General features: G+C 41.1%; 1 protein-coding gene across 1 annotated transcript; it reads right to left on the bottom strand.

The window, feature by feature from the left end:
- Window positions 1–8,200: 8,200 nt before the first annotated feature.
- Window positions 8,201–24,063, bottom strand: actn2b (actinin, alpha 2b). The gene is made up of 22 exons (XM_080481854.1): window positions 23,986–24,063; window positions 23,744–23,903; window positions 19,537–19,651; window positions 19,274–19,393; window positions 19,005–19,091; window positions 18,013–18,100; window positions 17,656–17,734; window positions 15,281–15,362; window positions 14,945–15,030; window positions 14,637–14,729; window positions 14,244–14,474; window positions 13,849–13,996; window positions 13,508–13,658; window positions 12,439–12,547; window positions 11,616–11,756; window positions 11,338–11,520; window positions 10,803–10,937; window positions 10,438–10,617; window positions 10,077–10,223; window positions 9,827–9,892; window positions 9,283–9,441; window positions 8,201–9,184 (listed from the first exon to the last, which is right to left on the bottom strand). Exons 2-22 carry the CDS (start codon window positions 23,873–23,875, stop codon window positions 9,026–9,028), a joined length of 2,691 nt encoding a protein of 896 aa, XP_080337980.1. The 5' UTR covers window positions 23,876–23,903; window positions 23,986–24,063; the 3' UTR covers window positions 8,201–9,025.
- Between the last annotated feature and the right edge of the window lie 44 nt (window positions 24,064–24,107).

Genomic DNA, 24,107 nt, shown 5'->3' with positions numbered 1-24,107 from the left:
GTTCACGTAATAAGTTCACAGCTTTGTTTCTGGAAATATTCAAATTCTCAAAGTGGTGGACCTGCACTCGAACAAAACCCAGACTTTTGTTAAATGTTTATCAATTAAATTTTAATTTTTTATTTTGCTAATCTGGGAGAGAAACAGTTTCACGCAAAGCTAAAAGGACGTTAGATCTTTGAATTTAAATATAGTCTCTGTGTGTTGAGTCGACATTAATTCCGTGGTTTTCCCCGAACAAATATCCATTACAAGACGCAGTTTTTTTTCAAAGTGTATTTTTTTATTTTATTATTTCATTGTCTGTGGGTGTGTCTGCATGTGTCTATGTGTGTGACTAATACTTTAATGATCTCTCTGAGTTGGCTCGGTGATTGCCTGGCAACCTGTTTTTAGGTGCCGTCTTGTGGTTAATCAGATAAAGGACACATAAAGGAGGAGAATGTTTGTGTCGTTTTTCTAGAATTTCTGAAACAGTAATCAGCTCTGCAGCTGGAGCATTGACGTTGGGCATATATCCAACAACATCCTTTGAGACAGCAAACACATTTCTGGGCCCGTGTGCATCAAGCTTCTCAGAGTTACAACTCCTTAGAACCCTTCTAAGAGTTGACCTATGAGTAAAAAGATTCTTCGCTGAAAGCTGCACTTTAAAGTTTGTTGTCAAGCGTCTTACTCGCACTTTCAGCAAAGTGTAGGACTGAATCTTGAGCGTCGCTCTCAGAGCTGAATTACGACAGTACTACGTGATGTAAACAGTTTTAGGTGATGTCACTTCGGTGTCCATAGAAGTGAGCGATCACGGAAGGGAAAAAAAAATAATACAAAACCATATTGGTAATAAATCAAAAATTAATGTTTCCTTTTTCTCTTTTTGCTTTTTTTTTTTTAAAACGAGTTTTAAACACAGCTTCCGTGATGGGGCGACTGACGGGAGGGAAAGAGAGAGAGGTGGGGGAAGAGGGGGAGAGGGCAAGTGAATTAGTGCAAAAACACACAAAACACTTCAGGGTTTTGTCTCTGTTCATAAAGTATTTGCTGATTGTGATTCTGAGGAGAGGAGATGTCCCTCTGAGGAGGACGATTGCTCAGCCACGGAGCGCAGAGTGCGGAGTCACGTGATGCACATGAACGCATCACCCACGTATTGTCGGCATGAAGCTCGTTTATCCGTAAAAAATCCACAAATTCCCATCATTGTTTAAGCTGCCGGGTTCAAAGCGTGTGAAAAAAGTGCCGGCTTATAGTCCTGAAATTCCAGAAAGTTCTGGTACGCGCCGTACTCGAGAAAAAAGTCCCTGTTTTGTGTCCAAAAAACCGATTCCTATGGTGGCTCAGAAGGGCCAACAACACAACAACAAAGAGTTGCAACTCAACAACAAAAGCTGCAACACAACAACAAAGTGTTGCAACACAACAACAAAAGCCACAACACAACAACAAAGAGCCGCAACACAACAACAAAGTGTTGCAACACAACAAAAAGCCACAACACAAAAACAAAGAGCCGCAACACAACAACAAAAGCCACAACACAACAACAAAGAGCCACGACACAACAAAAAAACGCCACATCAGAAGGAGAACTTTTAAGAACTTTTGTTGGTGTGTTGCGGCTCTTTGTTGTTGTGTTGTGACTTTTGTTGTTGTGTTGTGGCTTAAGTTGTTGTGTTGTGGCTTATGTTGTTGTGTTGTGACTTATGTTGTTGTGGCTTTTGTTGGTGTGTTGTGGCTTTTGTTGGTTTGTTGTGGCTTTTGTTGGTGTGTTGTGGATTTTGTTGGTGTGTTGTGGCTTTTGTTGGTTTGTTGTGGCTTTTGTTGGTGTGTTGTGGCTTTTGTTGTTGTGTTGTGTTGTTGGCCCTTCTGGGCCACCGCAGATTCCCGTCCATGAGAGCGGGTAACAGACTGACTGTAGTTGGAGACGTCCTTTCTGTTCCAGCTGCTTTTATCAGTATTTACAGCCATAATGTACAAATACACCAAACTGTATGAACACAGTAACAACTCTGGGAAGGTCTCATGTTTTTCTGTATGCAGGAAAAAAAAGAAAAGAAAAATATTTAACAAGGAATGATTTTCAGGTATATCATCGTCTTGCAACGATCTTTGTTTTTTCTTTGCAATATCTGAGAGTGCCCTTTGGGGTAGTCGTGGGCCATACACCCTTACCCCTACCGCAATGTCATTGACTCGATGTGTAGTTTCTCTTCCTCTCACCGTCACAAGTCTGTCAATGTTGTCCCATGCCAAAGTGGTGAAGACATGTGGTTTTTATAACCCATAGAATACGATGATTAACTGTGTGTTACATGTTATTGTTATGACGACAGTGTCAACCGTACACAGTTACTGGGAGGGCAAATTTATATTGTGAAAACCTGAACTATTCGTATGACGTAAAACTTCAAATGTATGGAACAAGTTACGCAGCACTATTTGCATATCATTGCCGTGTTTTGATGTCTTGTCAAACACGTAGCTTATGTAATTTTCACTTCTTACAACAAATTAAAGTTGTTTAAAAGCACTCCACACCTAGGTGACTTGCCTTTTTAGTTGGGCTTTCGCATGACTTTGAGGATACGATTGACAGAAAAGGACCAATGGGTCAGTAAATGTTGTGGAGGCACACCGACCGGTTTGCCACAAAGCAAATTTAAAGGAGGAAGGATGATTTTTAGAGGTAATTTTGTGACGAAAAACTGGATAATGAATGAATAATAATCATAATAGAATATGTAATACCCTTGCTTACGCGGCACTCTTCGTGAAAAAAACCTAATTTCTAAAACTTTTAGGGACTATGTGTATTTTTATTTCTTTTTAACCTTTTTAAAACCATACTTTATTCGTGGTAGGTCACAGGCATCATAACAGATTGTAATATATTTCAACTTTATTTTTTTATTATAAACTAAATACAAATTTATTTCAACATGGCACCAGCACATGTCAACAACGATCAATGTAGGATTTCTTGCGTTGCAATGAAAATATGTAAACATAGAGAAAGTGAGGAGAGTTTCTTCCTTCTCTTGTCTGATGGAGCATTGTGGCTATTCCACAGTACTTTTCTCTGATATAGTTTTTACTTTGTGACCAGTCAAACAAATAGGCCTGAACCAGATAAACACCCAAGCTTTCCTCCATATCAAATTCGGGCTCATACGATTATAGAAGTGGTTTTTATTGTGTGTTATATTTAAGAGAGCTTCAGCCCAAAGATGGTGTTTTACAAGGACTTCTTTTAGATATGATAAAGTTGTATCTTTTTTACTTATTTGTGGATCGACTGATAAAGCGTATTTACAGATAATGATTTGAAGACATCTGAAGTGTTATTATCATTATTAGTAGTACTAGTTGGAGTTTAATTAAAGTCAAACTTCAGTTTTCCGATGTAAGCACACTAACTGTGAAATACTACATCTTTGGAAAATGTTTTTTTTTTTTTTTTAAATTGGATGATTTTATTTATCAGTATTTGAAAGCTTTTGCTTATATGCTGCACTGACCACGGCATTTTGTTCTTTGCTTCTAAGTTTACTCAGTTGGAAGCTGACGGTTGCAGCTATAAATTTAAACTGGCCCTTCTTTTGCCGTCCTCACTCTCCATTCATTTATACATTAATTTACTGGATGCCAAACAATTTTCCTTTTATTTCAGCACAAAGAAGAGTAACTCTATTCTGTTAAAGACTAAAATGGATCAAATTGGTGTCATCTGCAAAGGGAATAGGGAAGGTTGAATCAGATATAATAACAAATTCGTCTATGAAAATGAGAAAGAGAAGAGGCCCTGAAATTGATCCTTGTGGCACACCATACTTATTCTGTTCTGTGAGAATTATAACCATTCATAGATATGTACTGCTCCTTGTTTTTTCTGAAGTAGCCACTTAGCTATTTAATAACTCTCAGCGGTAATCTCGGATTACAACTGAATATCGATACCTTAGATAAGGCATCATTTATAGTAGAGTTGTTTTAGATGTACAAGTATATGTATTAGAGTAGATAATGTTTCTTAATGATGAGCAAACCACAGTGTGTGTAACTCCAGGTGGGCCCAGCTCTGTCAGTCACTCAAACTGCATCCAGGTATAACATGATCACTTCTTTTCTCGACTCCTTAAGAATTCAATAGATTTTAGAGACGTCATATTAAACGGCCCTATGCTCGGCAAATGCTTCCAGACACACTGTGGCCTCCAGATATTAAACACTGTCTGTGTAGGTCATGGACCCACTGTGAGCAGACAATATGGCAAAATCAGTTCATTCATAATCATTTACATACTCATTCAAACCTCATTTAAACCTTTATTTTATACATATAAATAGACACCACAGATTCATAATAATCATTTTGTCTCATATTGGTATGGTGAGACAAACCTTTTCAGAAGATAATGGTTATGTCAGACAAAAATGACCTAAATCTCATAAAATGAAGAAAGAAAAAAAAAGTTTGTTCGGAAACAACTCAGACTAACAAGTTTAGTAATCATCCTGAATGCAGACCAGAAGTCACCTGATCCAGAAAGTAATTAATGTGGCTAAAAGACAACACCCAGTGCAAATGAAGGCTTTGAGCTACACTTCAATTACCAGTTGCCACAAACAACGCCATTGTGAATTGACATTTTTGCAAGCCTCACTGATGACTCAACCCATTGCATACTTGCTTTTGCACGGAAGCATTTCAGGTTGTCTGAACCTGTTTTACATAAACGTGGATTATGAAAGCTGCTTCTCCTGCTTTTTTTTGCTGCCGACTCTGGCAACACTTATTTATGAAATCATTTAAATCAAAGGTTCCCCGACTTTTTACAGCTTACCGAGCTTGTGTCTTAGATAGAGCGCGCCAAAACATTAGGAATACCGGTTATTTTTCATTGAATAAATACAACACTTATTGCTATAATGTTTCATATACTTCCAATCTGAGCGTTGCTCCTCTATATAAGCACATATCTTCAAAATGATGTGCTTCTCTAGAAATATTACTTTACTCCCCCTACCATCAAGTACCAATAGAGGTACAGCGCAGGCTGCGACTCAATGATTTAAGTAATCTTGTGCCATTTGAAGACAAATTGCACAGAGCTCTTGATAAGCTGGCAGATATTCTGCTTCTTTTGGGACAGTTTTGTCTCTCGATGGCTCGACGAGTGTGAACTAATTTGAGTCTTAAGTTTGACGATATGGCAGTTTTTTGAAAATAACAATGGAGCATATCATATTCATCCACCTTCAAATAGATCCTGTGAGGATCTTGAGTACAGACAGTGAATTGGATGTGTCAGAAAAAAGTTCATGTTAAAGCGCTCAGTCTTTAAAATAACGTGCTACGCTGTACGTAGGTCACATTGAGTGAGTCACCCTTTGAGCAGCTCATTGATAGCTGGAGAGAATCCATGTCTGTATTAAGATGGACCACGGCTGGATCCATTACGTTGGAGGTTTTAGTAGTTTCATTCTATTTCTACCATCAAAGTTCCCCTTCATGCTTTTACTCGTGTATTGTGTTGTACATTGCCATTTCTTGGTCAAGATAATTCATCTTTTATGCTGCTGGGTCACCGGAGTTAGCCCCGGCTCATTAATGGTGAAGGCCCGCTCCACTCTGCACAGGCTGCTATTGCGTGACAAAACAAACACGCAATCATTTATGATACAGTTCTTCTAAGGGTATTCCCCTCTTTGCTTCTCCCAGTATGTGTGGCTGTACAGCAGTACAGATTCATGCTTTAAGCGTCAGCTCATGCACGTGACAATGAGGAGTGGCAAACACTAAAAAAAAAATATAGAACAGGGCCAAGGATTAAATCTGACTGACAGGGACAGGGGTTTGTTTCTGTCCATCTTCCATTGCCCCACCATACTCCTGCCAAGTCAAAGAACCCTTTATTTTCTTGTAGGACTTTCTTACATCAATATTAGACCGTGGTTGTTTTGTTTGTTTTAACAAATTGCAAAGTTCCAGTGACTCTAAAATATACAGAAAATATTTGTGTGTTCAGATGAAGATTTTATAGTTCTTTCAGTGGATGGGCAGATCAGATGATTTCATCTGGACTTGTAACAATGGCAATAAAGATATTCTGTTCTATTGGAAGTGCGACTTCCATCTGTGACAACGGTCATTCAGAACTCATTCAACTTGATGCTGTTTTCATGTAGCTGGCAACCGACATTGTCACCAGTTGGGAAAGTCCCATTTCTTGTTAATGGTATCTTAGCTTTTTAAATTAAAGTTAATTGACTTATTCTATCAGAAAATACTTGAAAATGCTTTACTTTGCTTTGCAGTTGGAGGGGCTCATTTCAGCTAAGATTGTGCCCCAATGTACCGGAACACTGATGGCGGATGTTTCAAAAGCTATAGTGCCTGAACAATTATATTCATATTATATCAGTTCAACAGAAAAACAATATAAAAATCAACCACTATTGTTCTTTAAAACACTATTCAAAGTCATATGTTGCTTTATCTTCTTTCATTAGCCATTTTCGAAACGTGGCCCAATGTTTATTGCTATAGAATAGCTTTATTTGTCATTATATGTTCCATACAATGTGCATCGATTTGTGCATCAATAAAAGCAAACAATGTACATTTGTCACCCTATTTCTTCAAAGTTTTAGAAATACCTAAAACCAGATTATTAGTTGTGTTTTCAGAAAAGCTGTGTGCATTTACATATAAGGCAGTTGTTATTATTCCTTCATCACAAACAAGAGGAAAAAGAAAGTTATTGTGTTCATTCCGTAGCGTTTTCAAACAGAAACAGTTCATTGGTTCATGAAGTCTGTGATCAATCCTGTGCCGCTGTTAGTTCCACCACGATTTGCTATTTCTTCACGAATCATATCAACAGGAAACGTGGAAGTCAATTTGTACCTCTATTGTTAAAAGAAATGGTAGATTACACTTTTATTTGATGCGATGCACAACATGCAGTAATGAATATCCAGGAAAACAAGCAAAAAAACACACACTTACTTTCCTGACTGTGGGAGGGAGGCGGTCGACTCAGAGCACGCCAAGCGAGAACATGTAAAGCCTACACTCGAACTGCTGTGAGAGGAGACAATGAACCACTACACCACCGTGTCTGCTTTAACGTCAACATATGCACCAATGTATACTGATTAACTACATCAAAACGGCCCCAAGACATTTAAGAATATATTCCGGTTGAATACACTGAAATCACAAATATAAGAGGTGTTAATAAAATCCTAACTTTCCGGTCAACAAAAATGCACAAAACACAAAGATGCCAGAATATGTTTATACATACTCTTTCACATCCCATAGCTCTTCAAGAACTTGTTTTTTGTTTTTTTTTACAGTAGTACTTATGTCACATTGGTATGGTGAGCTACTCATCTTGTTCACCAACCCATAGTAATAAAAAATACGAGGTGTGTTATGGTGAAACTTGAAAACAAAAATAAAATATTTTTCCTGAATGAATGATGCTGCATGACCAAGGCCACGTGTGCAGGGATAATAATGAATGGCGATAAAAATGTACGCCCAGTGCACACTGTAATTACGATCGTGCATCTGCGTCTCCGTGCACGAGCCTCATTCCAGGGTGGACCTTTGCATCTTTATGTTGACCTTTATCATACATATGTCTGGTAAGGTGTGAGTAACCACATTACTCCCAGAGAACATGTTCTACCTCACATTACTCACAGATACGCAATCAATGTCTCAGTGGGAATCCTTCAGTTATTTGTATTAACCTTTATTTAACCAGGAATATAAAACCGCAACCATGCAACAGCGCCCTCCACTGGCCCGGTATACTAACTACATCGTGGTGTCTGTGTCCGATGCTGCAGTGTAAACGCACTCCTTTTTCTTTTATGGATTAGGTGTTGTCAGGTGAAACGTTGTCGTGTAAACAGGGCCTAACATTAACTAGAAAGGCGACGGTTATTCAAAAGTTTTCAAGCTCTCAAGTGGCTGCAAATGCTTTGTTTTTTGTTTTTTTAAGCGTTCACCATTTAAGTTTTAGAAAGTGTGAGACAAAACAGCCGAGCCCCGTCAGATCATTGATTATTTCCATAATGTGTTGATCTACATGTTTCAGGCTTTGGTGTAAAAAGGCAGTCAGAACCGTCAGTAAAAAAAAAACAAAGGGGGGAGAAAATAAATAACTTGACACCCAGCGCAAATGAAGACGTACACAGATATTTCTACTACCATAAGATTTTATTGTGTTGATCCACATTTGCACAGATGAACCCTTTACTGTTTTTGCATCATATTTGATCTTACACACTCTCATCTTTGGTGCATTTATTTTGGGGTTTTTTGTGACAATTTCAAGTAAAACGTTCCCGTTTGTTAAATTTGTTGCTACCGGGGAAGATGTTTCACCTTACACGGCTCATTAATACAACGGTGTGCCTTTCGTGTTGTCTGCATTTCGGCTCTGAACACTTGTAAACATTTTTACTTTTGCTGGTATGCAGTTTTCCCAATTTTCCTCTGTTGGTGCTGCATATTTCGGCCTTTTCTTTTGTCTGCACACAGTTTATTGATGTACGAAGTTAGATCTAAAGCTAATTTTGCAACCTGTGACTAAATTCAGCGCATCTTTTTACCAAACCAAAAGGCACAACCAGGAAACAAAACAATGCGTGACAAAGCAGGACTACTTTCTTTAATAGCATCAGCAAAGAGGAAAAAAATCTAATTCCAAGTGATATGTATTTTGTGTTGGAAAACGTTTCTTTGAGTTTACTTTTTTGTCTTAATGAAATTTAATCACGACATAATGTGTTTGCTTTCTGGACACCACCCAAATGACACAAGAGGAGCACCAGTTCACACAGAAAATGCTTGACACGATTGCCGGCAAGCTGATGTGTCAAAACTAAACAATGAAAATCCTAATTCCATTTCACTGATTCAATTCTCCTTGCGTTATCGATTTGTGTATTTTAATTGGGAGATAAGGGGTGGGGTCAGCAGATAAACCCTCTGTTTTCAAACAGGTTAAAGGTCACTCTCTCCATAGAGCGCAGTGGAGAAGGCAGTGTAGTCGAGGGACCCCGGCGGGGCTCCGTGGCCAGCGAAAGGCGGCATCCTCTTGATGCAATACTCTGCCTGCTCAGGGGGAAGCTCCCTCCTCAGCTCTTCGACAAGTATGTACGGCTGTAGTGGTGGGAGAGAAACAATTTCAATATTTCCAATTGAAAACAATAGTAATGGTACAGTGCAAGTTTAAACCCAATGCTCGCACACACACAGACCTTATCAGCTGCCAGGATCCGGAAGGACGCCACAACCTGCTCAGCAGTGTCTGTATCAGCCGTCTCTCTGGTCATAAAGTCAATAAAAGACTGGAAGGAGACGCGTCCAGTAGCACTGGGGTCCACCAGCAACATTATACGGGCAAACTCCACCTCTCCCTAAGAAAGACACCGAAGCACATGGGAGGTGATGCAGTTGTTATGGCAGACAGTGGAAAACTAGAACTACTATGAAGGGCATGCCTATAAGTGCACCTTTAATCTGCCTAATATACATACAGTACATGTCTAAACCAAAGTGGTTATATGGTTTTAGCTACTGTTCTCACTCAATGTCCATCTAATTCAATCTTTTTCTGTCTGCTCAAGCAAGACGGCTGTCAAAGTAGTTTGAGAAATCTAAAAAGAATGTAAAAGCAACAAAAAATAAAGAAAGAAAATCACTTTCCAGCTGCCAACACATGTAATATAGATTATTATTAGTAATATTAAAGAATTACCCTCTGGGATTATTAAAGTATTTCTAATCTATTTGACATCATACCAAGTCGTAGCCCATTGAGATGAGGCAGGCTCTGAAGTCATCTGTTTCCATTGCTCCATTCTTCTTCTGCAGCCACACGTCAAATGTCAGGGCGAACATGAAAAACAAAGGAAGTCGAGTCATAGAAGGGGCTCGGTCCATTTTAGCAGGTTATGTACAAACACGTGGGTATTGGTGCTTACAGTTACATTACTGTAACTGTTTACATAACCTCTCCAAAAAACAGATTAAGTCGTGCCGGAGCTGGTACCCTGTCGAAGTGGTTGAAAGACGATCTGAACTCGTTCATCTGCTGCTGACTGATGCCCTTGGCATCCCGGGTCAGGATCTGGGTCTCGATCTCGTTGATGGTTCGTGCGACGGTTGTGAGGAGCAGTTCCCACCCGACACGGATGTGCTATTGATGTGGTGACACAGGAAACGTAGTCAAAACCATCCGTGTTCATTAATAGTGACTGTCCACAGACTAAAAGTGAACAAATATTGAATATCTACAGACAGATTTATTTAAATGTTAATGGCCTCCATGGTTTGTTCCAGCTACATGGACGTAAGAGTTCATGCTTCGATATGTGCATAAAGTTGTGAAACCGTGTCTCTCTGTCTTGTACCTCCATAGTATAGTTGGTGTGTTTGTTATCAAACACCAGGGACTCTTGGATGAGCTGGTGGTCTCCTTCCAATTTGTCAATGTTGGGCTTGTAAGCAACGATGACATGTTCACATTGCTTCAGCTGGGTCATCTGGTCCTCCAAAGTTCCACCTATTTCCAGGGAGCAGCGTCCAATTTCCTGTACGGATAGAAATCGGATAATAAATGTGCATATATTAAGCCTAACGAATTCATTCGCAGTCAGTTCGATAGCCTTCCTTCATTAATGGGACTCCATAATGTAAACTGCATTTGAAAGACCATCTATTTATAGGTCTTTGTTTGCCTGGATATCAAACTACAAATGACGGCTGGATATCAAACCTCCATTCTAGTCTGAATCCATGGTCCAATGAGATTAGCCTGGGCAGCAAACTGTCGTCTCAGTCTTTCGTGGGTATGCTGGCGTGCCGTCTCTTCCTGCAGAGCGCCATCTCTCTGAGGAACCAGCTGCTTCACCTAGGAAATGCACAAAAGCACAAAGTCAACCACGGGATGTTTGGCAAGAAGCTGAATCCTGTCAAAAAGCCACTTCGCTGGTATTTTTGAATGCCTTGATTAAACTCCTAAATAATATACGTGAGTATGTATGAACACAGCTTTCCTCCACATGCCTTTTTTTTATGCTGACTGTCCCAAGATTCATGGGGTCGCAAAGCCCTAATTTTGAAGGGTATAATAATGTATGTATAGATGATTCAGTAATTATCTAAGTTCACAATGATAAATGGATGGTCCAATGGATTTTTTATTTTTTTTGTCACAGTCCAGCCCTGCTGATCAATATACTATACTATACTATACTATACTATACTATACTATACCAGTACATTAACTACTTCATTGATACGGTGATTACCTTGTCCCACTTTTTGAGAAGCTCCTCAATTGTGATGGTGCTGTAAGGGTTGATAATGCTGGCCCTGATCCCGTAGCTCTGGGAGATTTTCTGCACCTCATTGTGGATTCCAATGATGGCCTGTCGCTCTGCATCGGCCTCTGGTAGGGTGGCTTTGAACTGCTCATGAGCTGCAATCAGACTCTGGAGATGAAATAGAGGTAAAAACAATTCTATGTCAATTTGCGAGCAAGATAACTGCAATTCAGAGAAAGGCCATGTAAAACTAAGTTACTCGCCTGGACTTCTTCTATGGTATGCACAATAAACATGTCCTGCAGGTCCTCCATGGCTCCCTCCATCCAGTTGTTGAAAGGAGCTGACCTCTTGGCAAACTCCAGAAACAGCTGATCAATAGTTTCCAGCAACTTATCTGTACGCTGAGACAATTAACAGACAACATGTTGAAAACGTTGGAATATTGAACCAGAGTTCAGCACTCGGCTTAACTTTGCTTCAACTAAAATGTATTATTTTGCTCAAATTCCCAAACAAACATCCACTGACCTATTAAGATGCATAAAATGTGGATTTAGAACACCACCCCACCCCACCCCTTTTCTCTTAAGCAGAGGTATGGTGGGGCAATGGAAGATGGACAGAAACAAACCCCTGTCCCTGTCAGTCAGATTTAATCCTTGGCCCTTTTCCCAGGGCCCCACACATATTTACGGGTCTGGAGCAGCCAGCTTGGATCAGAGGAAGTGGCTCATGGGCTCAGAGCCAGTCACTTCCTGTATGGGACCTCTGCCTGCTCTATTCTCTTCACCCCTTCTATTTTACACTTCTATGCTGGGTCAGTAATTTTAGAAGAGAGTCAGTTCTCTCTCCTCATCAGTCAGTTGTCACTGTGAAGCTCATCGTTGACATTTCACCATGTTCAAGTCAACGTTGTGATTGAGATGGCTTTGTCTTTCTTTATTGCACAGTGACTCTGAACATTGGCACACTCTAGTGGGGACTCAATGAATCCTAAAAACCTGTAGGTTATCGCTTAGAACGAATAAAAACACTAAGGCTATTTAGTGTTACTCAGCACATGAAGTGTGATGAAGTAGTTACCTCCAGTGCCTCCCGCCTCTTCTGAGTCAACGTTCCCAGCTTGTCCCACAAGTCGCAGATGCTCTGGCAGTGTTTGTTCACACTGGCAACGTCGTGATAGTCCAGCTCACTGGAAAAAAGCACACAACACTGTCTCAGTTATAGAAAAGAACTTTAATGGCATCCATTTTTATTCAGCCTGGGGACCAAGTCCTCGTATTTCTCATGCACTGAAATAAACGATGGAGCTCTTTAAAAGCTGAATCACAGATCACTTTTGGGCGTTTAAGAATAGGAAGCAATTTAAAACCGAGAGATTAAGGTATTTTGATCTATAAACTCTAAAGTAGTCAATATGTGTAAAACCATGGCAAACTAGAACTGAATTAGAATCTATTGCAACTACAAATGGAAGCGCTTAAGGATTTCAGAACTGTGACAAGACCCTGCTAATGTTCTTTCTGGACGCCTGTCGGACCTTCCATCGGGTCATACATGTACAGAATGATGGGACGAGACATGTCATTCAGCATCGAGGGACCACCAGGATGTCAAGCCAATAACTCAGGCCCAGGCTGGAGGAAAATAAGGCTCGTAATAAGAAATGACAACTGAATTCTTTTTTAAAGTTAAACAGGAAAGTTTTTTGTTACCTTTTTGTAGGAGGCAAGCAATAGATAGTTATGCCCAACAAAGCAACGAGAAGCAACTTGCTACAAAGAAAAACAGCTGTACATATAATTTTTGGGTTAAAAATGGTCCACATTGACTGCTGATTATGAAAAACGACAACTTTCACCTTTTTTCGCCTTTTTTTCACCTTGATTTTCGACCTTGTTTCCCTTCAATTTTCTTGTAATTCCGTAAAATGTTAAGTAAGGACATTGTTTTTGCAGCACCTGTTAGTCTGAGTTGAATACGGTCTTTGTGTGCATGCCATCTTAAGCAGTCACCTCTTTAGTACATTGTCTATACCTTTAAATACAGTTCAAAGGAAAAGAAAGACAACTGTTGACTTCACTATTATTTCCTCTTTCCGGGGTCTAAATGACTACTTCATTGACAAAAGTCTGTGATTCAGAGCGCATACTTCAGTTCCTGTGCAATGGCAGCAATCTGCTCCACTCTATCCTGGTGGGCTGCCAAGTCACTCTCAAAGGCCTCGTGTTTTCGAAGCAGTGCTCGGATTTCTGTCAGGGTGGCTGTTTCATAGTCCTTCTGAGAGAGGATCAGTTCTTTACCTGAAGATCACACAAGAGAAAAGTACAATGAGGCCGTATTTGGTAATTGTACATGCAGAAAGTAGCCTGTCGCTCAAAAACCATCGACTAAATCACAAAGAAAAGCCGGGTTCAATCGCTGAAACGCATGAATAAAGATGTGTGGATTCGTTTTTTTTAAACAAAACACCACAATATGACAACAACCGACCGCTGGCCCAGTTCTCATGGTTGGTGGCTTTTTGGCGAAACTTCTCTGCCAGGTGGTCCAGCCTCTCCAGCCTACGGATCTCAGTCAGAAGCCACTCCTCATAGCCTTTCTCTGCCTGCTCAAGGCCCTGCCAAGCACTGGCTATATCCTAACAACACAGTGAAAGCAAAGCAAAAGACATCCTAATCGACTTTCAGAAAATGTTGTTTTGAACAAAGGCATTTCAAATCAGATAGCTTGGAGCTGCTGTTGCATTTAAAAAAAAAAAAAAAAAAGTGAAGCGACCAAACTTCAAGGTTGAGTGAGCACATATTTGTAAAGTGTTGGAATCGTCAAAGCTTTGAACATTTGCATGATATATTGAAGCAGAAAGATGATTCATAGGCGCAACTTACAGATACCATCTTGCCCTCAGAGGGCATGAAGGCAGGGCGATTACTGATGCGCAGCTTGGTCTGCAGGGTGTTGAAGTTGATCTCCAGCTGGCACTTCTCCTGCACCTTGGGGGGTTTGTGTTGACGTCTGTAGTCCCTGAAGTCCTCCAGCTTCCGTTGCATCTCTGACATGGTCTTCTCCGGGCTGCGGTTTTCCAGCCATGGAGTGGTGCGGCGGATCCACTCCAGCAGCTGCGAAACACAAGGACAACACGGGGACAAGTGGAGGTAGTCCAAGGTGAATAATAGATATTTCGGCGGATGGCTCCAGCTTATCGCAGTGGGTAATTCCACTTTAGCTGAACTTTCAATACATGATCTAGATTTACTGTCTTATTTGTACATAAATATTACCTCGCTGGCCAGTCGTTCATACTCCTCCATCATTTTCTCATTCTCTTGGTTTACGCCGAGCACCTTACAGATCCTATTGGCGGCTGTCTCCGCCTGGGAACACAACATATCCACATTAATTCGCATGCCTCTATTGAACCGTTTAAACACATCCAATGGCAATATATTCACGTTTCATCATCAACACATCGACTGATCAGCATGCGATGGCCTAAACATTCCCTGCAGCAGACAAGAAAACATTTGGACAGGAGAAAACCGGCGAGGAAAATACAAATTGCTCAGGTGAGCATTTCCATCTCTTGTACCTGTTCGGCCCCAGCAAAAGCGTGATAAAAGCAGGACACGTAGGTCATAATGGCTCTCTCATCGGGCTTGGGGGTGTTAATGATATCTGCGAGAGGGAGGAAAAGTCAAGATGGCAGGAAGAATAATAAAAGGAAAGAGCTTCTGTTGGAAGTCTATTTTGGCTGCAATACATGGAGTTTGATTAGGATGATTGTAACTTTTAATGACTGGAACACTTGTTGATACATCGCAAGGAGATTACTGCAAAAGAAAATGTCCAACAGACGCAGAAACAATCGTGACGAATGCATGTAAGAACTCCTATTAGGTGCGACTTTGACTTCATAAAACATTACCTTCTGCGTCCAGCATTTTGGGAATGTCCAGGTGTTTCTCGGCTATGTCAAAAGCCAGGTTCAGGTTCCCCAGAGGATCATCCTAGATAAAGATACACAATTCTACATCACTGGACACCAATGTTGGACTTAAAATGCCACTGTGCTGATCTCCATGCCATGGAGGACACATTACCCTCCTCTGCTCTCATAGTCTACATGCACATTTAATGTCACTCTGATATCTATTGCATCCATCTCCTTCACCGACACATCAAATGTATATTTTCATAGAAGGCACGAGGTGAAGGATGATAAAAAGGGAAAGGAAGGGTGCATTCCCAAATTAATTGTTCCATTAAATTCATTCGAAGTTATTCATAAAGCACGCTGAAGTAAAACAAAACAAAATGACAAGCGAATCTATACATTTGTCAGATGTTCATTAGTTTTCTGTCATTAATTAAAATAAAAATGACTTATGAGTGACATGAACATCAGTTAATATAATATAGTGCATTGCATGTTTTCATCTTTAAACACACAATTATTTTGCATGGCAGTAACATGACAGGATGAAGTGCTGCAGTGAGACGACAGCTGACGGCGAGCCCCTCGCTGCTAATGGGGTAGTCAGTGAGAGTGCAGTGGGGTAAAGGGATCATGCTTATCATGCTGATACTATTGTCCCGGTCTGAGTACTGCTGTTCTGTAATGGTACAGGGCGGAGAATGGCAACGCTGCATGACAGGGCCAGCTGCTCACAGATCCAGTGCGGGATTGATGGATGGATGGATAGGATGGCAAACCGATGCAGTGCATGAGTGGTGGAAAGAAGGATTTCCAAAGCCTTTCCTATGTGTGTAGGTGTGTGTGTTTGTGTGCCTGACGAGAGCTGTCTCAGCAGGCTCGGTCTGTGACACTTGCAAGCTTAACGAAACTGCTCACCTGGAGCCAGACTCAACAGCTGCCTGGCGCAACTGTCTCCTGGCAGCAGGAGCAGAACTGAAAAGTCCAGGTGTGACCGTCAAAGACAGACAATGTGGGTGAAAAGCCGTAGGAAGATACTGTGTCATATTGTACAGTATACTGCAAGTGTGAGTCATCACTTGTACCTTGAATAACCTTCCCTAACTCTGAAAACTGACACAGTCCATCGCAGCGATGCCTAGAATTTGACAGAGTAGTATCACAGTCATCTTTTCATGGACGTCTTCCTGACTTTTTATGAGGGCAGCCTCTAAACTTGGGAACACGACGTGATAGCCTGGACAATAGCAGAGGTGAAGTTAAGCCCGAGCTCTGCGGGGACTAGGCTCATGTTTCCGTGACTATCCAGGGTCAACTCGGGAGTCAGGCCACTTGAGTTGTGTGCGGAAAAGTCTGCGTGCCTGTTCCCAAAACAAATATCACTCTTCATAAGGAGTCGTGGCGTTTTCCTGCTGTGTACAGTCACATCATGAGATCACATTTCAACTGTGCCAGGTCAATGTTCCGACTTCGCAAGAGCTGTGCAGGGTCTCATGAATATATTCAAGTTTGTATTACTTCATAGATTATTGAGACTAACTGATTACAATAGAAGAATGATGGCTTGTTTTTTTTCTGTAGCAGCCCTGGCCTTTCCTCCCTCCAGGAGGAAAAAGGTGATATACTGGAGGTCTGCCACGTAGGGCTTCCTTCTTTCTCAGCAGCTAACTGAGGCCCCCACATGGTGATGTACAAGCACAGACCGAAGGAATCCATCAGAGCAGAACATTTAAACGAGACATGGACTCTTGGTCTAAAGCACCTAAATCTCAATACGTATGCAGAGGAGTATGCTATATAGTTTGTGATGCACAATACAAGTCAGGTAATTGTATATCTAAATATATAACCCCACCCCCCCCAAAAAAAAATCAGGAGGGGCAAAAACACACTTAAAAATATAGTATTGTTCATTCTAATTAGGAAAAATTATAGAGTAACTCTAAGTGCATATGAAGAACAATAATGAATCAGGAGGTGAGACTGAAGTCTATAAATAACATGTACATTGAACAATTGTGTGGGTCTCCAACAAGCAGTGACTTATTTACACTCATAAGATGAAACGTTATCGTTTGGTAAAGTGCACTCACAGTCTTAAACTAGCAACATGTGTGACTGTTTCTCGGTGAAACTGTGAAATGGAGTCAGTCAGGTGACCCCAGGTGCTCTGCCGGTGAGGTATTAGCAAAGAGGAAGTGGCTCAAAAGGGGGAGGAAAACAAACTCGTCACGATCAAAAGTAACCCACACTGTCATTTGGGTCATTTCTTTCTGTGACAAAAAGTGTTAATTTGGTGGGAACCGGTGTGTTAGTGCGAGTGGCTGAAGCACAGCACCCTGGTTATGGGTGAAACCACACGACACCTTGTTGAGCTTAGAGTAGTCGAGGAGGTCAGGTCTGTGTCTATGAATCAGGGCGCAGAAGGCCAGGCCGTCCTTCCAGCTTCACCAATAAGCAGAGAGAACCAACACGTCAGTTCCACGTCCAGCATCAACCTCCCACAGTGCAAACAGCTCCCGCTGGCGGCATTTCACTGACCCCCCCACACTCCCACAGGCATCTATCATTTATTCTATTCAGTCACAAAGAACTCCACATCTACCTAACACATCACTACATTGCTGTCATATCCACACATGCACAGAACCTACATAAACGACCAGTTTTATAGATCACGATTGCAAATGTTGAGTGTTTTTTTTTTTTAACAAAACACTCACCTGACATGGAAGTTTTGAACATTAACATTCCTGTAGGGGGCAGTCTTTCTCTGGCACCACAGAAGAAGACCTTCCTTGGCAGATGTTTCTGAGCGCAAATCACAGAAATGTAAGTAAAATAATACATATTAAAACTTGTTTATCTAAATGGGTATACAGTGGTCTTTTTTTTTTCCAATTTAAAACATGAAATTCAATTTTTCTATATTTCGTATCTAAAATCTGGTCTGAGGGTTAATTGCAGTTATTTTTAGTTTTCTTTTTTTTTTTTATATTCTGTGTGAATTTTAGGAAACCAGGTGATGGGTATTGCCAATTACGAAATGCTACTGTAGGCTATAATTGTAATATATATTATAATGTTGTGTTCCTGACCAGGGACTCCAGATGGAAACCAGCAATGGCTAAATGTGGTATAAAGCATTTTTTTTAAGATGAATGGTGTTTGTACATTGTCCCTGAATAAAAAAAAAAAACAAATAATAAAAAAAAAGGTCTGACTTTACATGACCAGTGTTATCTGTCCTAGATAGTTATATTTTTGCCAATCAGCATAAAGAAAATTGAAAAATGCAACACACAATCCCTATTTTCAATTCACAGTGGCAACATCACCGTGTTCATGCATGATTTACTGTGTGGACGGACCAATCAACCATGTTGAATATTTCATGAAACTGTTGCTTTATTTTGAGCAATATAATGCGAGGAGAGACTACGAGACAAAACATGCCCAGAATAAGTGATGCTACTTCTGCTTCATTTAGAGTTGAATGAAGATCATCCAGGCAAGCTGCAAAGTTTCCATGTTATAGATGACAATGTTTTTTATCTAAAGTGAGATGACTAAAGGCTCTTCTGAACACTTTCATCCTTCCAAAAATGACTGAGTTGACCAGATTTTGTTGGCACCATTAAATACAATATAAAATCTCAACGTCCCGAAAGAAAGTTTGGACACTTCTGATCGAAATAGACAACAATTATTTTACCTTCCACAGAAATGTCTTGAATGGCAAAGCGGAGGATGATCGTCCAAATCATTCCAAGAGTCATCTTCACATTTCCATCCACAATCTCTGAAATACAAACACTGGGTTACAGTAAACACGAGAAAAACAGAAGCTATTTCTGCATGTAGCCACATTATTGCCACTAAATCCTACAGTCTGCACCTTTGAAGTCCAAAAGAAGCTCATTATCGTCAAAATGTTTGGCCTCTAGAATCTATAGGACGAATCACAGGAAGCGCCTCGGGTACCTTCAGCTCCAATGGAGACCAGTTTCACCCCTTTACTTGTGATGAAGTCCAGCGCTTTGTTGACGTTTGCGATCTTATGAAAGCGCATCTTGCCTCTGTCCGGCTTGGGTAACCTCTCTCCTGAAAAGGCAATAAAAACGTTGCAGGGTTAAATACATGTGTGGGATCAGCCGATATCACAAGTGAAAAACACAAGTGGAAATTAGAAAAAAATAAAAATAACATGACATTAAAAGGGAAATGTGAGCTTTTATTACTCTGACCTGAGATAACTTCCAACAACAACATGAGTTTCAGTCCATTCCTGAGGTCCTCCTCGATGTTTTCAATCTGAGTGCCAGCTTTCCTCAGGTGGGAGTTACACCAGGCTGTGAAGGTCTGGCACAAAAAGGGATTATGAAGTTGATTAAAGTGGGATTTATTCAAATATCACAATTAATATGCAGAGAACTCAGATGATATGAAAGCATTTTATTTTTTTTCAAATTATTGACTGACTATGAGAAAAGAAAAATACTTCCACGGGTATGGCTTTACACTATGATGATCTATATCTTTGCAGCTCTTTGCAGCTTAACAACTTTTCACCACAAGACTCCACCAAAACAGTGTTGACCTCTGAGGCTAGTGCGACATTTCAAGGTTGACCTTTGGTGTCCAATTTCAGATTTTCCTTCTATAGTCCCTAACTCCGGTCAGTATCAATACACTCCCCATGTGGTACTGAAATACTGTAAATCAAGTTCAGACGGGATCATTGTCTTTCTCCTATTTTTAAAAACACTCCCAATAGTGAGCGGCAGAGTTCGCAGGCGCTCAGCACTGTAAGGATGAAAGCCTGGGGCCGAACCGCAGGGCGCATTCCAGCCGATATAAGGTGTTAAATTTAGACCGCTCTGCTATGCCTCACGATAAGTGAGCGGGAGGAGAAACGTCAGCTCGTCTCGCCGTGTCAACATGGCTGAAAATGTCACGTGGACGCCAGAGCAACTTTCCCTCTCACGTCACTTTCTGTTGCCACTCGCTATACGACCCGCTGATAATGCCGCAGCTGTGTGGAGATGGCTCTATCGCAGTCCTTCCAAGCCACACTCATTATTATGCAAAGGAATGGAGTGACTGTCATCAGCTTCAAATGAAGTTTTAAGTTTCGGGGTAACTAATGAGCCACTCAACAGTTGGCTGAAGCTCAACAAGAACACAGTTGTATCATGTAAAGTGAGACTTTCCTCTTTAATCCTTTCTGCAATCGCATGAGGCCTTTGAACGTTACAGAGTGATTCCAGTTAATGAAGGCATTCATGCAGTTTTCATATTAAAGTTTGCTTTTAATTGCTTGTTTATTATGACTTGCCCGTCATAAATCTATATTCTTATTTCTTCACACCGGGTGTATTGTTAACAAGTTCCTTGTATTGACTTTTTTTTTTTTTTCTAGCATGATACAGTTTTAGGATATAAGAAAAAAAAACCACACATATCATTAGATTCAAAAATGAATCTCATTTGTTTGAAATGAAAATCAAAGGTCAACTTCACATTTCAAATGTATGAAGTCCATCACTGGAGTCATTGTAAAGACATTTTTACTAACAATTTAGTCATTTAAGTGGAAGCATTCATGCTTTCAGAGGTTTTATTAGGATTTTACCTCAGCTGGAGTTGACTGTAGTGTAATTGCATTGAGAGCCGGCTTTCACTATCCATCCATCCATTCATCCATCTCCTGTGTCGCTTTATGAAACTTAAGGTAGTTATGCCCTGGAGCTGATCCCAGCAGATGATGGATGAAGCCAGGGTACACCCTGGACAGATCACTAGTCCTCCACTGGTTGCACACGGAGTCCCCAGAGAAAACCCACACACACACATGCAATGCATGCAAACTCTCCTGCCATTTGACCTTCCTGTGAGACGAGAGTGCTAACTCCTCCATCACTATGCGGCCCTGATTTTATTTATTCATCTTAAGAAAAATATTGAGTTAAATTTCAATAATACAGTTGTCATTCTTATGTCGATGCAGAAACAGTTTTAGACTATAGGAAATAAAGACCAGAGACAAAGAGGGAGAGTTTACTTATTAACAGTTAATATAGTTAGCTTTGATAGCTTACATTTATTCTGTAGATGTAAGACTGGGACATTTTAGTCTCGGGTCTTCTGCATAAGGCTCCTCAGTCACTTATTTGGGCTTTCCCCCTGGGTGTTGGTGCAGAAACGGCCCATATCAGCTTCAGAGCAAAGGTCCTCACATTCCACCCTGAGTGGGTCTCCAGGGTGGATGTGACATTGAACTGCTGCTCTCCCGGTCCTCCCAATTTGACTCGGTCACAGAGGCAAAACCCCTCCAGCCCTCTTTCCAGGCCCCCACCAGAGTCCGCCCGCCCGCCTCCCTCTCCTGGCACTACTGCTCAGTGACGAGTAAACCTAAAAATATTTATGAATCACATCCAGCAAGGACCAACCCTGTCACTGGACTTACCGATACATGTGGGCCCCCGATGGAGAGGCTAGCAATGCAAGAGGATGGAAAATATGTGCCTGTTAACAAAAAAAAGGCCAATCCTTGTTGACTTTGACTGGAACTACGTGTACACAAGTACTGCTGATCGACATCACTTTTTGCACTTTCACTTAATGAAACACAACACTCAATCTTCATGTGAGACGTGGGCGCTGAAGGCTTCATCAATCTGCAAGATGGACCTGTCTGAGTCAGGTAATAGATATAAAAGAGGTCCATATATACAGAGCCACATTAATATCCACTAGACAAGAGCTTCCACAGCTGTTGCCAGGATTTGAAAATAAGCCCCCACACCATTGCTCGATCAGGGGAACTTATTCAGAAAATCCCCCCCCACTCCCCTCCTCATCCTGGAGCAAACAAAAGCCTCATGACAACATCAAAACCCGCTGCGAGTCTCGGGCTGAGGCATGAACCAAACACATACCCGCAGTGCCAAAAAGAAGCACAACATTATTGTAACTGTATGCAACATCAGTGACGCTGTGTCTTCGTGAATCACTGGGAACAGATGCTCATAGAGCTGAGCCTCTCTCCAATGAACATTTATCAACTCCGAATCATAATAATTAAAAAGTCAAACACTGGCTCTCTGTGTGCGTATACATTTTGCCGTCATGTTGCTGCTGTGTGCTGCCAAAAATACTCTGGTTTTTCATCCCACTGAGGGCCAGAGGAGGTCAGAGGGGGCACTGAGCTGTGCAAAGGGCTGCACTCTAAGGCCCAAGCCATCTTTTAAAGCCCTAAAACCAACTGACTGTGTGTGAGTCAGGGGGGGCTATATTGAGTGGAGCTGGTGCTGGTACGTTATTTCTGCGTGGTTTCTATAAACAAAAGAATTCCGCTCCAAGGACACTGGATTAACCCTACTATAATGCCTTTTGGTCCCGGGGTTAAAATTAGCTGTAGCGTCCATTTTAATCCTAAGAGCGTCATCATGTGTTAGAAGCATCTGTTGACAGCTTGCATTCCACACGTATCAGTGGAGAGGCAGTCTGGAAAGCCGCTGGAAGGCACAGCTATTGTTAGATGGTACCCACCGCATCCGTCCGTCAAGCCTCCCTCCCTGGGCCTGGACTGAGTCAAGTCTGCAGCAACTACCCAGGTCCAGTTCTTATCTATTATATATGTTTACATTCGATATACTCAGCCTATGTTCTGCTTCATGGTCAGCAATACTGCACTGGGATGGAGCTCAGGCCCTCATGCCATAACCTCATACAAGATAAGGAGACCCAAAGGGACCACAAAGAGGAGCAATCCCATCACATAGAAAGCAACTAAAGCTATAGAACCATGTGAAATGACCACAACGAAGAGCAAAATTGGACACATCAGTTGCAAAAAAATCCCCACAAAGGTGGATAAGAGATAATTTGTCTCTAAAAGAGGATGAGGCTCCAAAACCACAACGACTATAAAGGCATGAACCATTTTGGAAAAATTCAAAACAACCAAATATATATATATATATAAACTACTAAAGGGATGCTACTAAAATGATACTATGTCTAAAAGACACATAGAATGATCACAATGATGATGTCCAAAAGCATCACAACTTTAGGCGACTAAAACAAAACAAAGCTTGTAATTAAACACAGAAAAGATTAGGACATTAAACAAGTACTCAGTCCTTTTTCTTCAATGATTGATCCAATAACAGGAGACGTTTGCGTCAGGAATAGTGACTGTCACATACTTTAATCTACTTGGAATGCAAAAGAAAAATAGTGGATTTTCAATAGCAAAATCAACACTTCTACCCTATGTTAATATGGTAGGTAGGTATCATTTTTGCATGAAACGCCATGTGGAACTTAAAAATAACATTCCCTATTCATGAGGGACAACTGGTGAAGCGTTAACCTTGTGCGTCTTTTACGCACCACTACTTTACGCACAGCGCGCCACATCTAGGTGACTTGTCTCGGACATACTTTCCTCTGCTGTTGCTCCCAGGCAGGATCCAGCAGCATGTCCCTGTCCCACTCGTCCTCCTGCAACATGTAGTCGTACTCGTTGTAGCCGTTGCCGTAGTGCACGGTGGTCTCCACCTGGGTCATCATCATTGCGCCGGTAAATTTCTTTTTTTTTGCCCTTCAGAAATCGAAATCGCGTGTTATCCTTTTCGGTTTGGAGGTGACAACGTGTAAAGCTGAGGACGGGATAGTCGCCTGACTTTCTCTTCTCCGAGCTGCTGGTTCTCTCGCTCTCGCGCTTGCCTTTTGTCCTCCCGACCTGACAGACGTCTGGCCCCGGTTACAACGGGTGAACAAACGGCGGCCTCATTAGTACTGGACA

This window comes from Lipophrys pholis (genome assembly GCF_963383615.2).
Source record: "Lipophrys pholis genome assembly, chromosome: 15".
In the NCBI taxonomy this organism is placed as follows: domain Eukaryota; kingdom Metazoa; phylum Chordata; class Actinopteri; order Blenniiformes; family Blenniidae; genus Lipophrys; species Lipophrys pholis.
The sequence above is the reverse complement of the archived record's forward strand: the minus strand, read 5'-3'. Positions and strand labels throughout refer to the sequence as shown.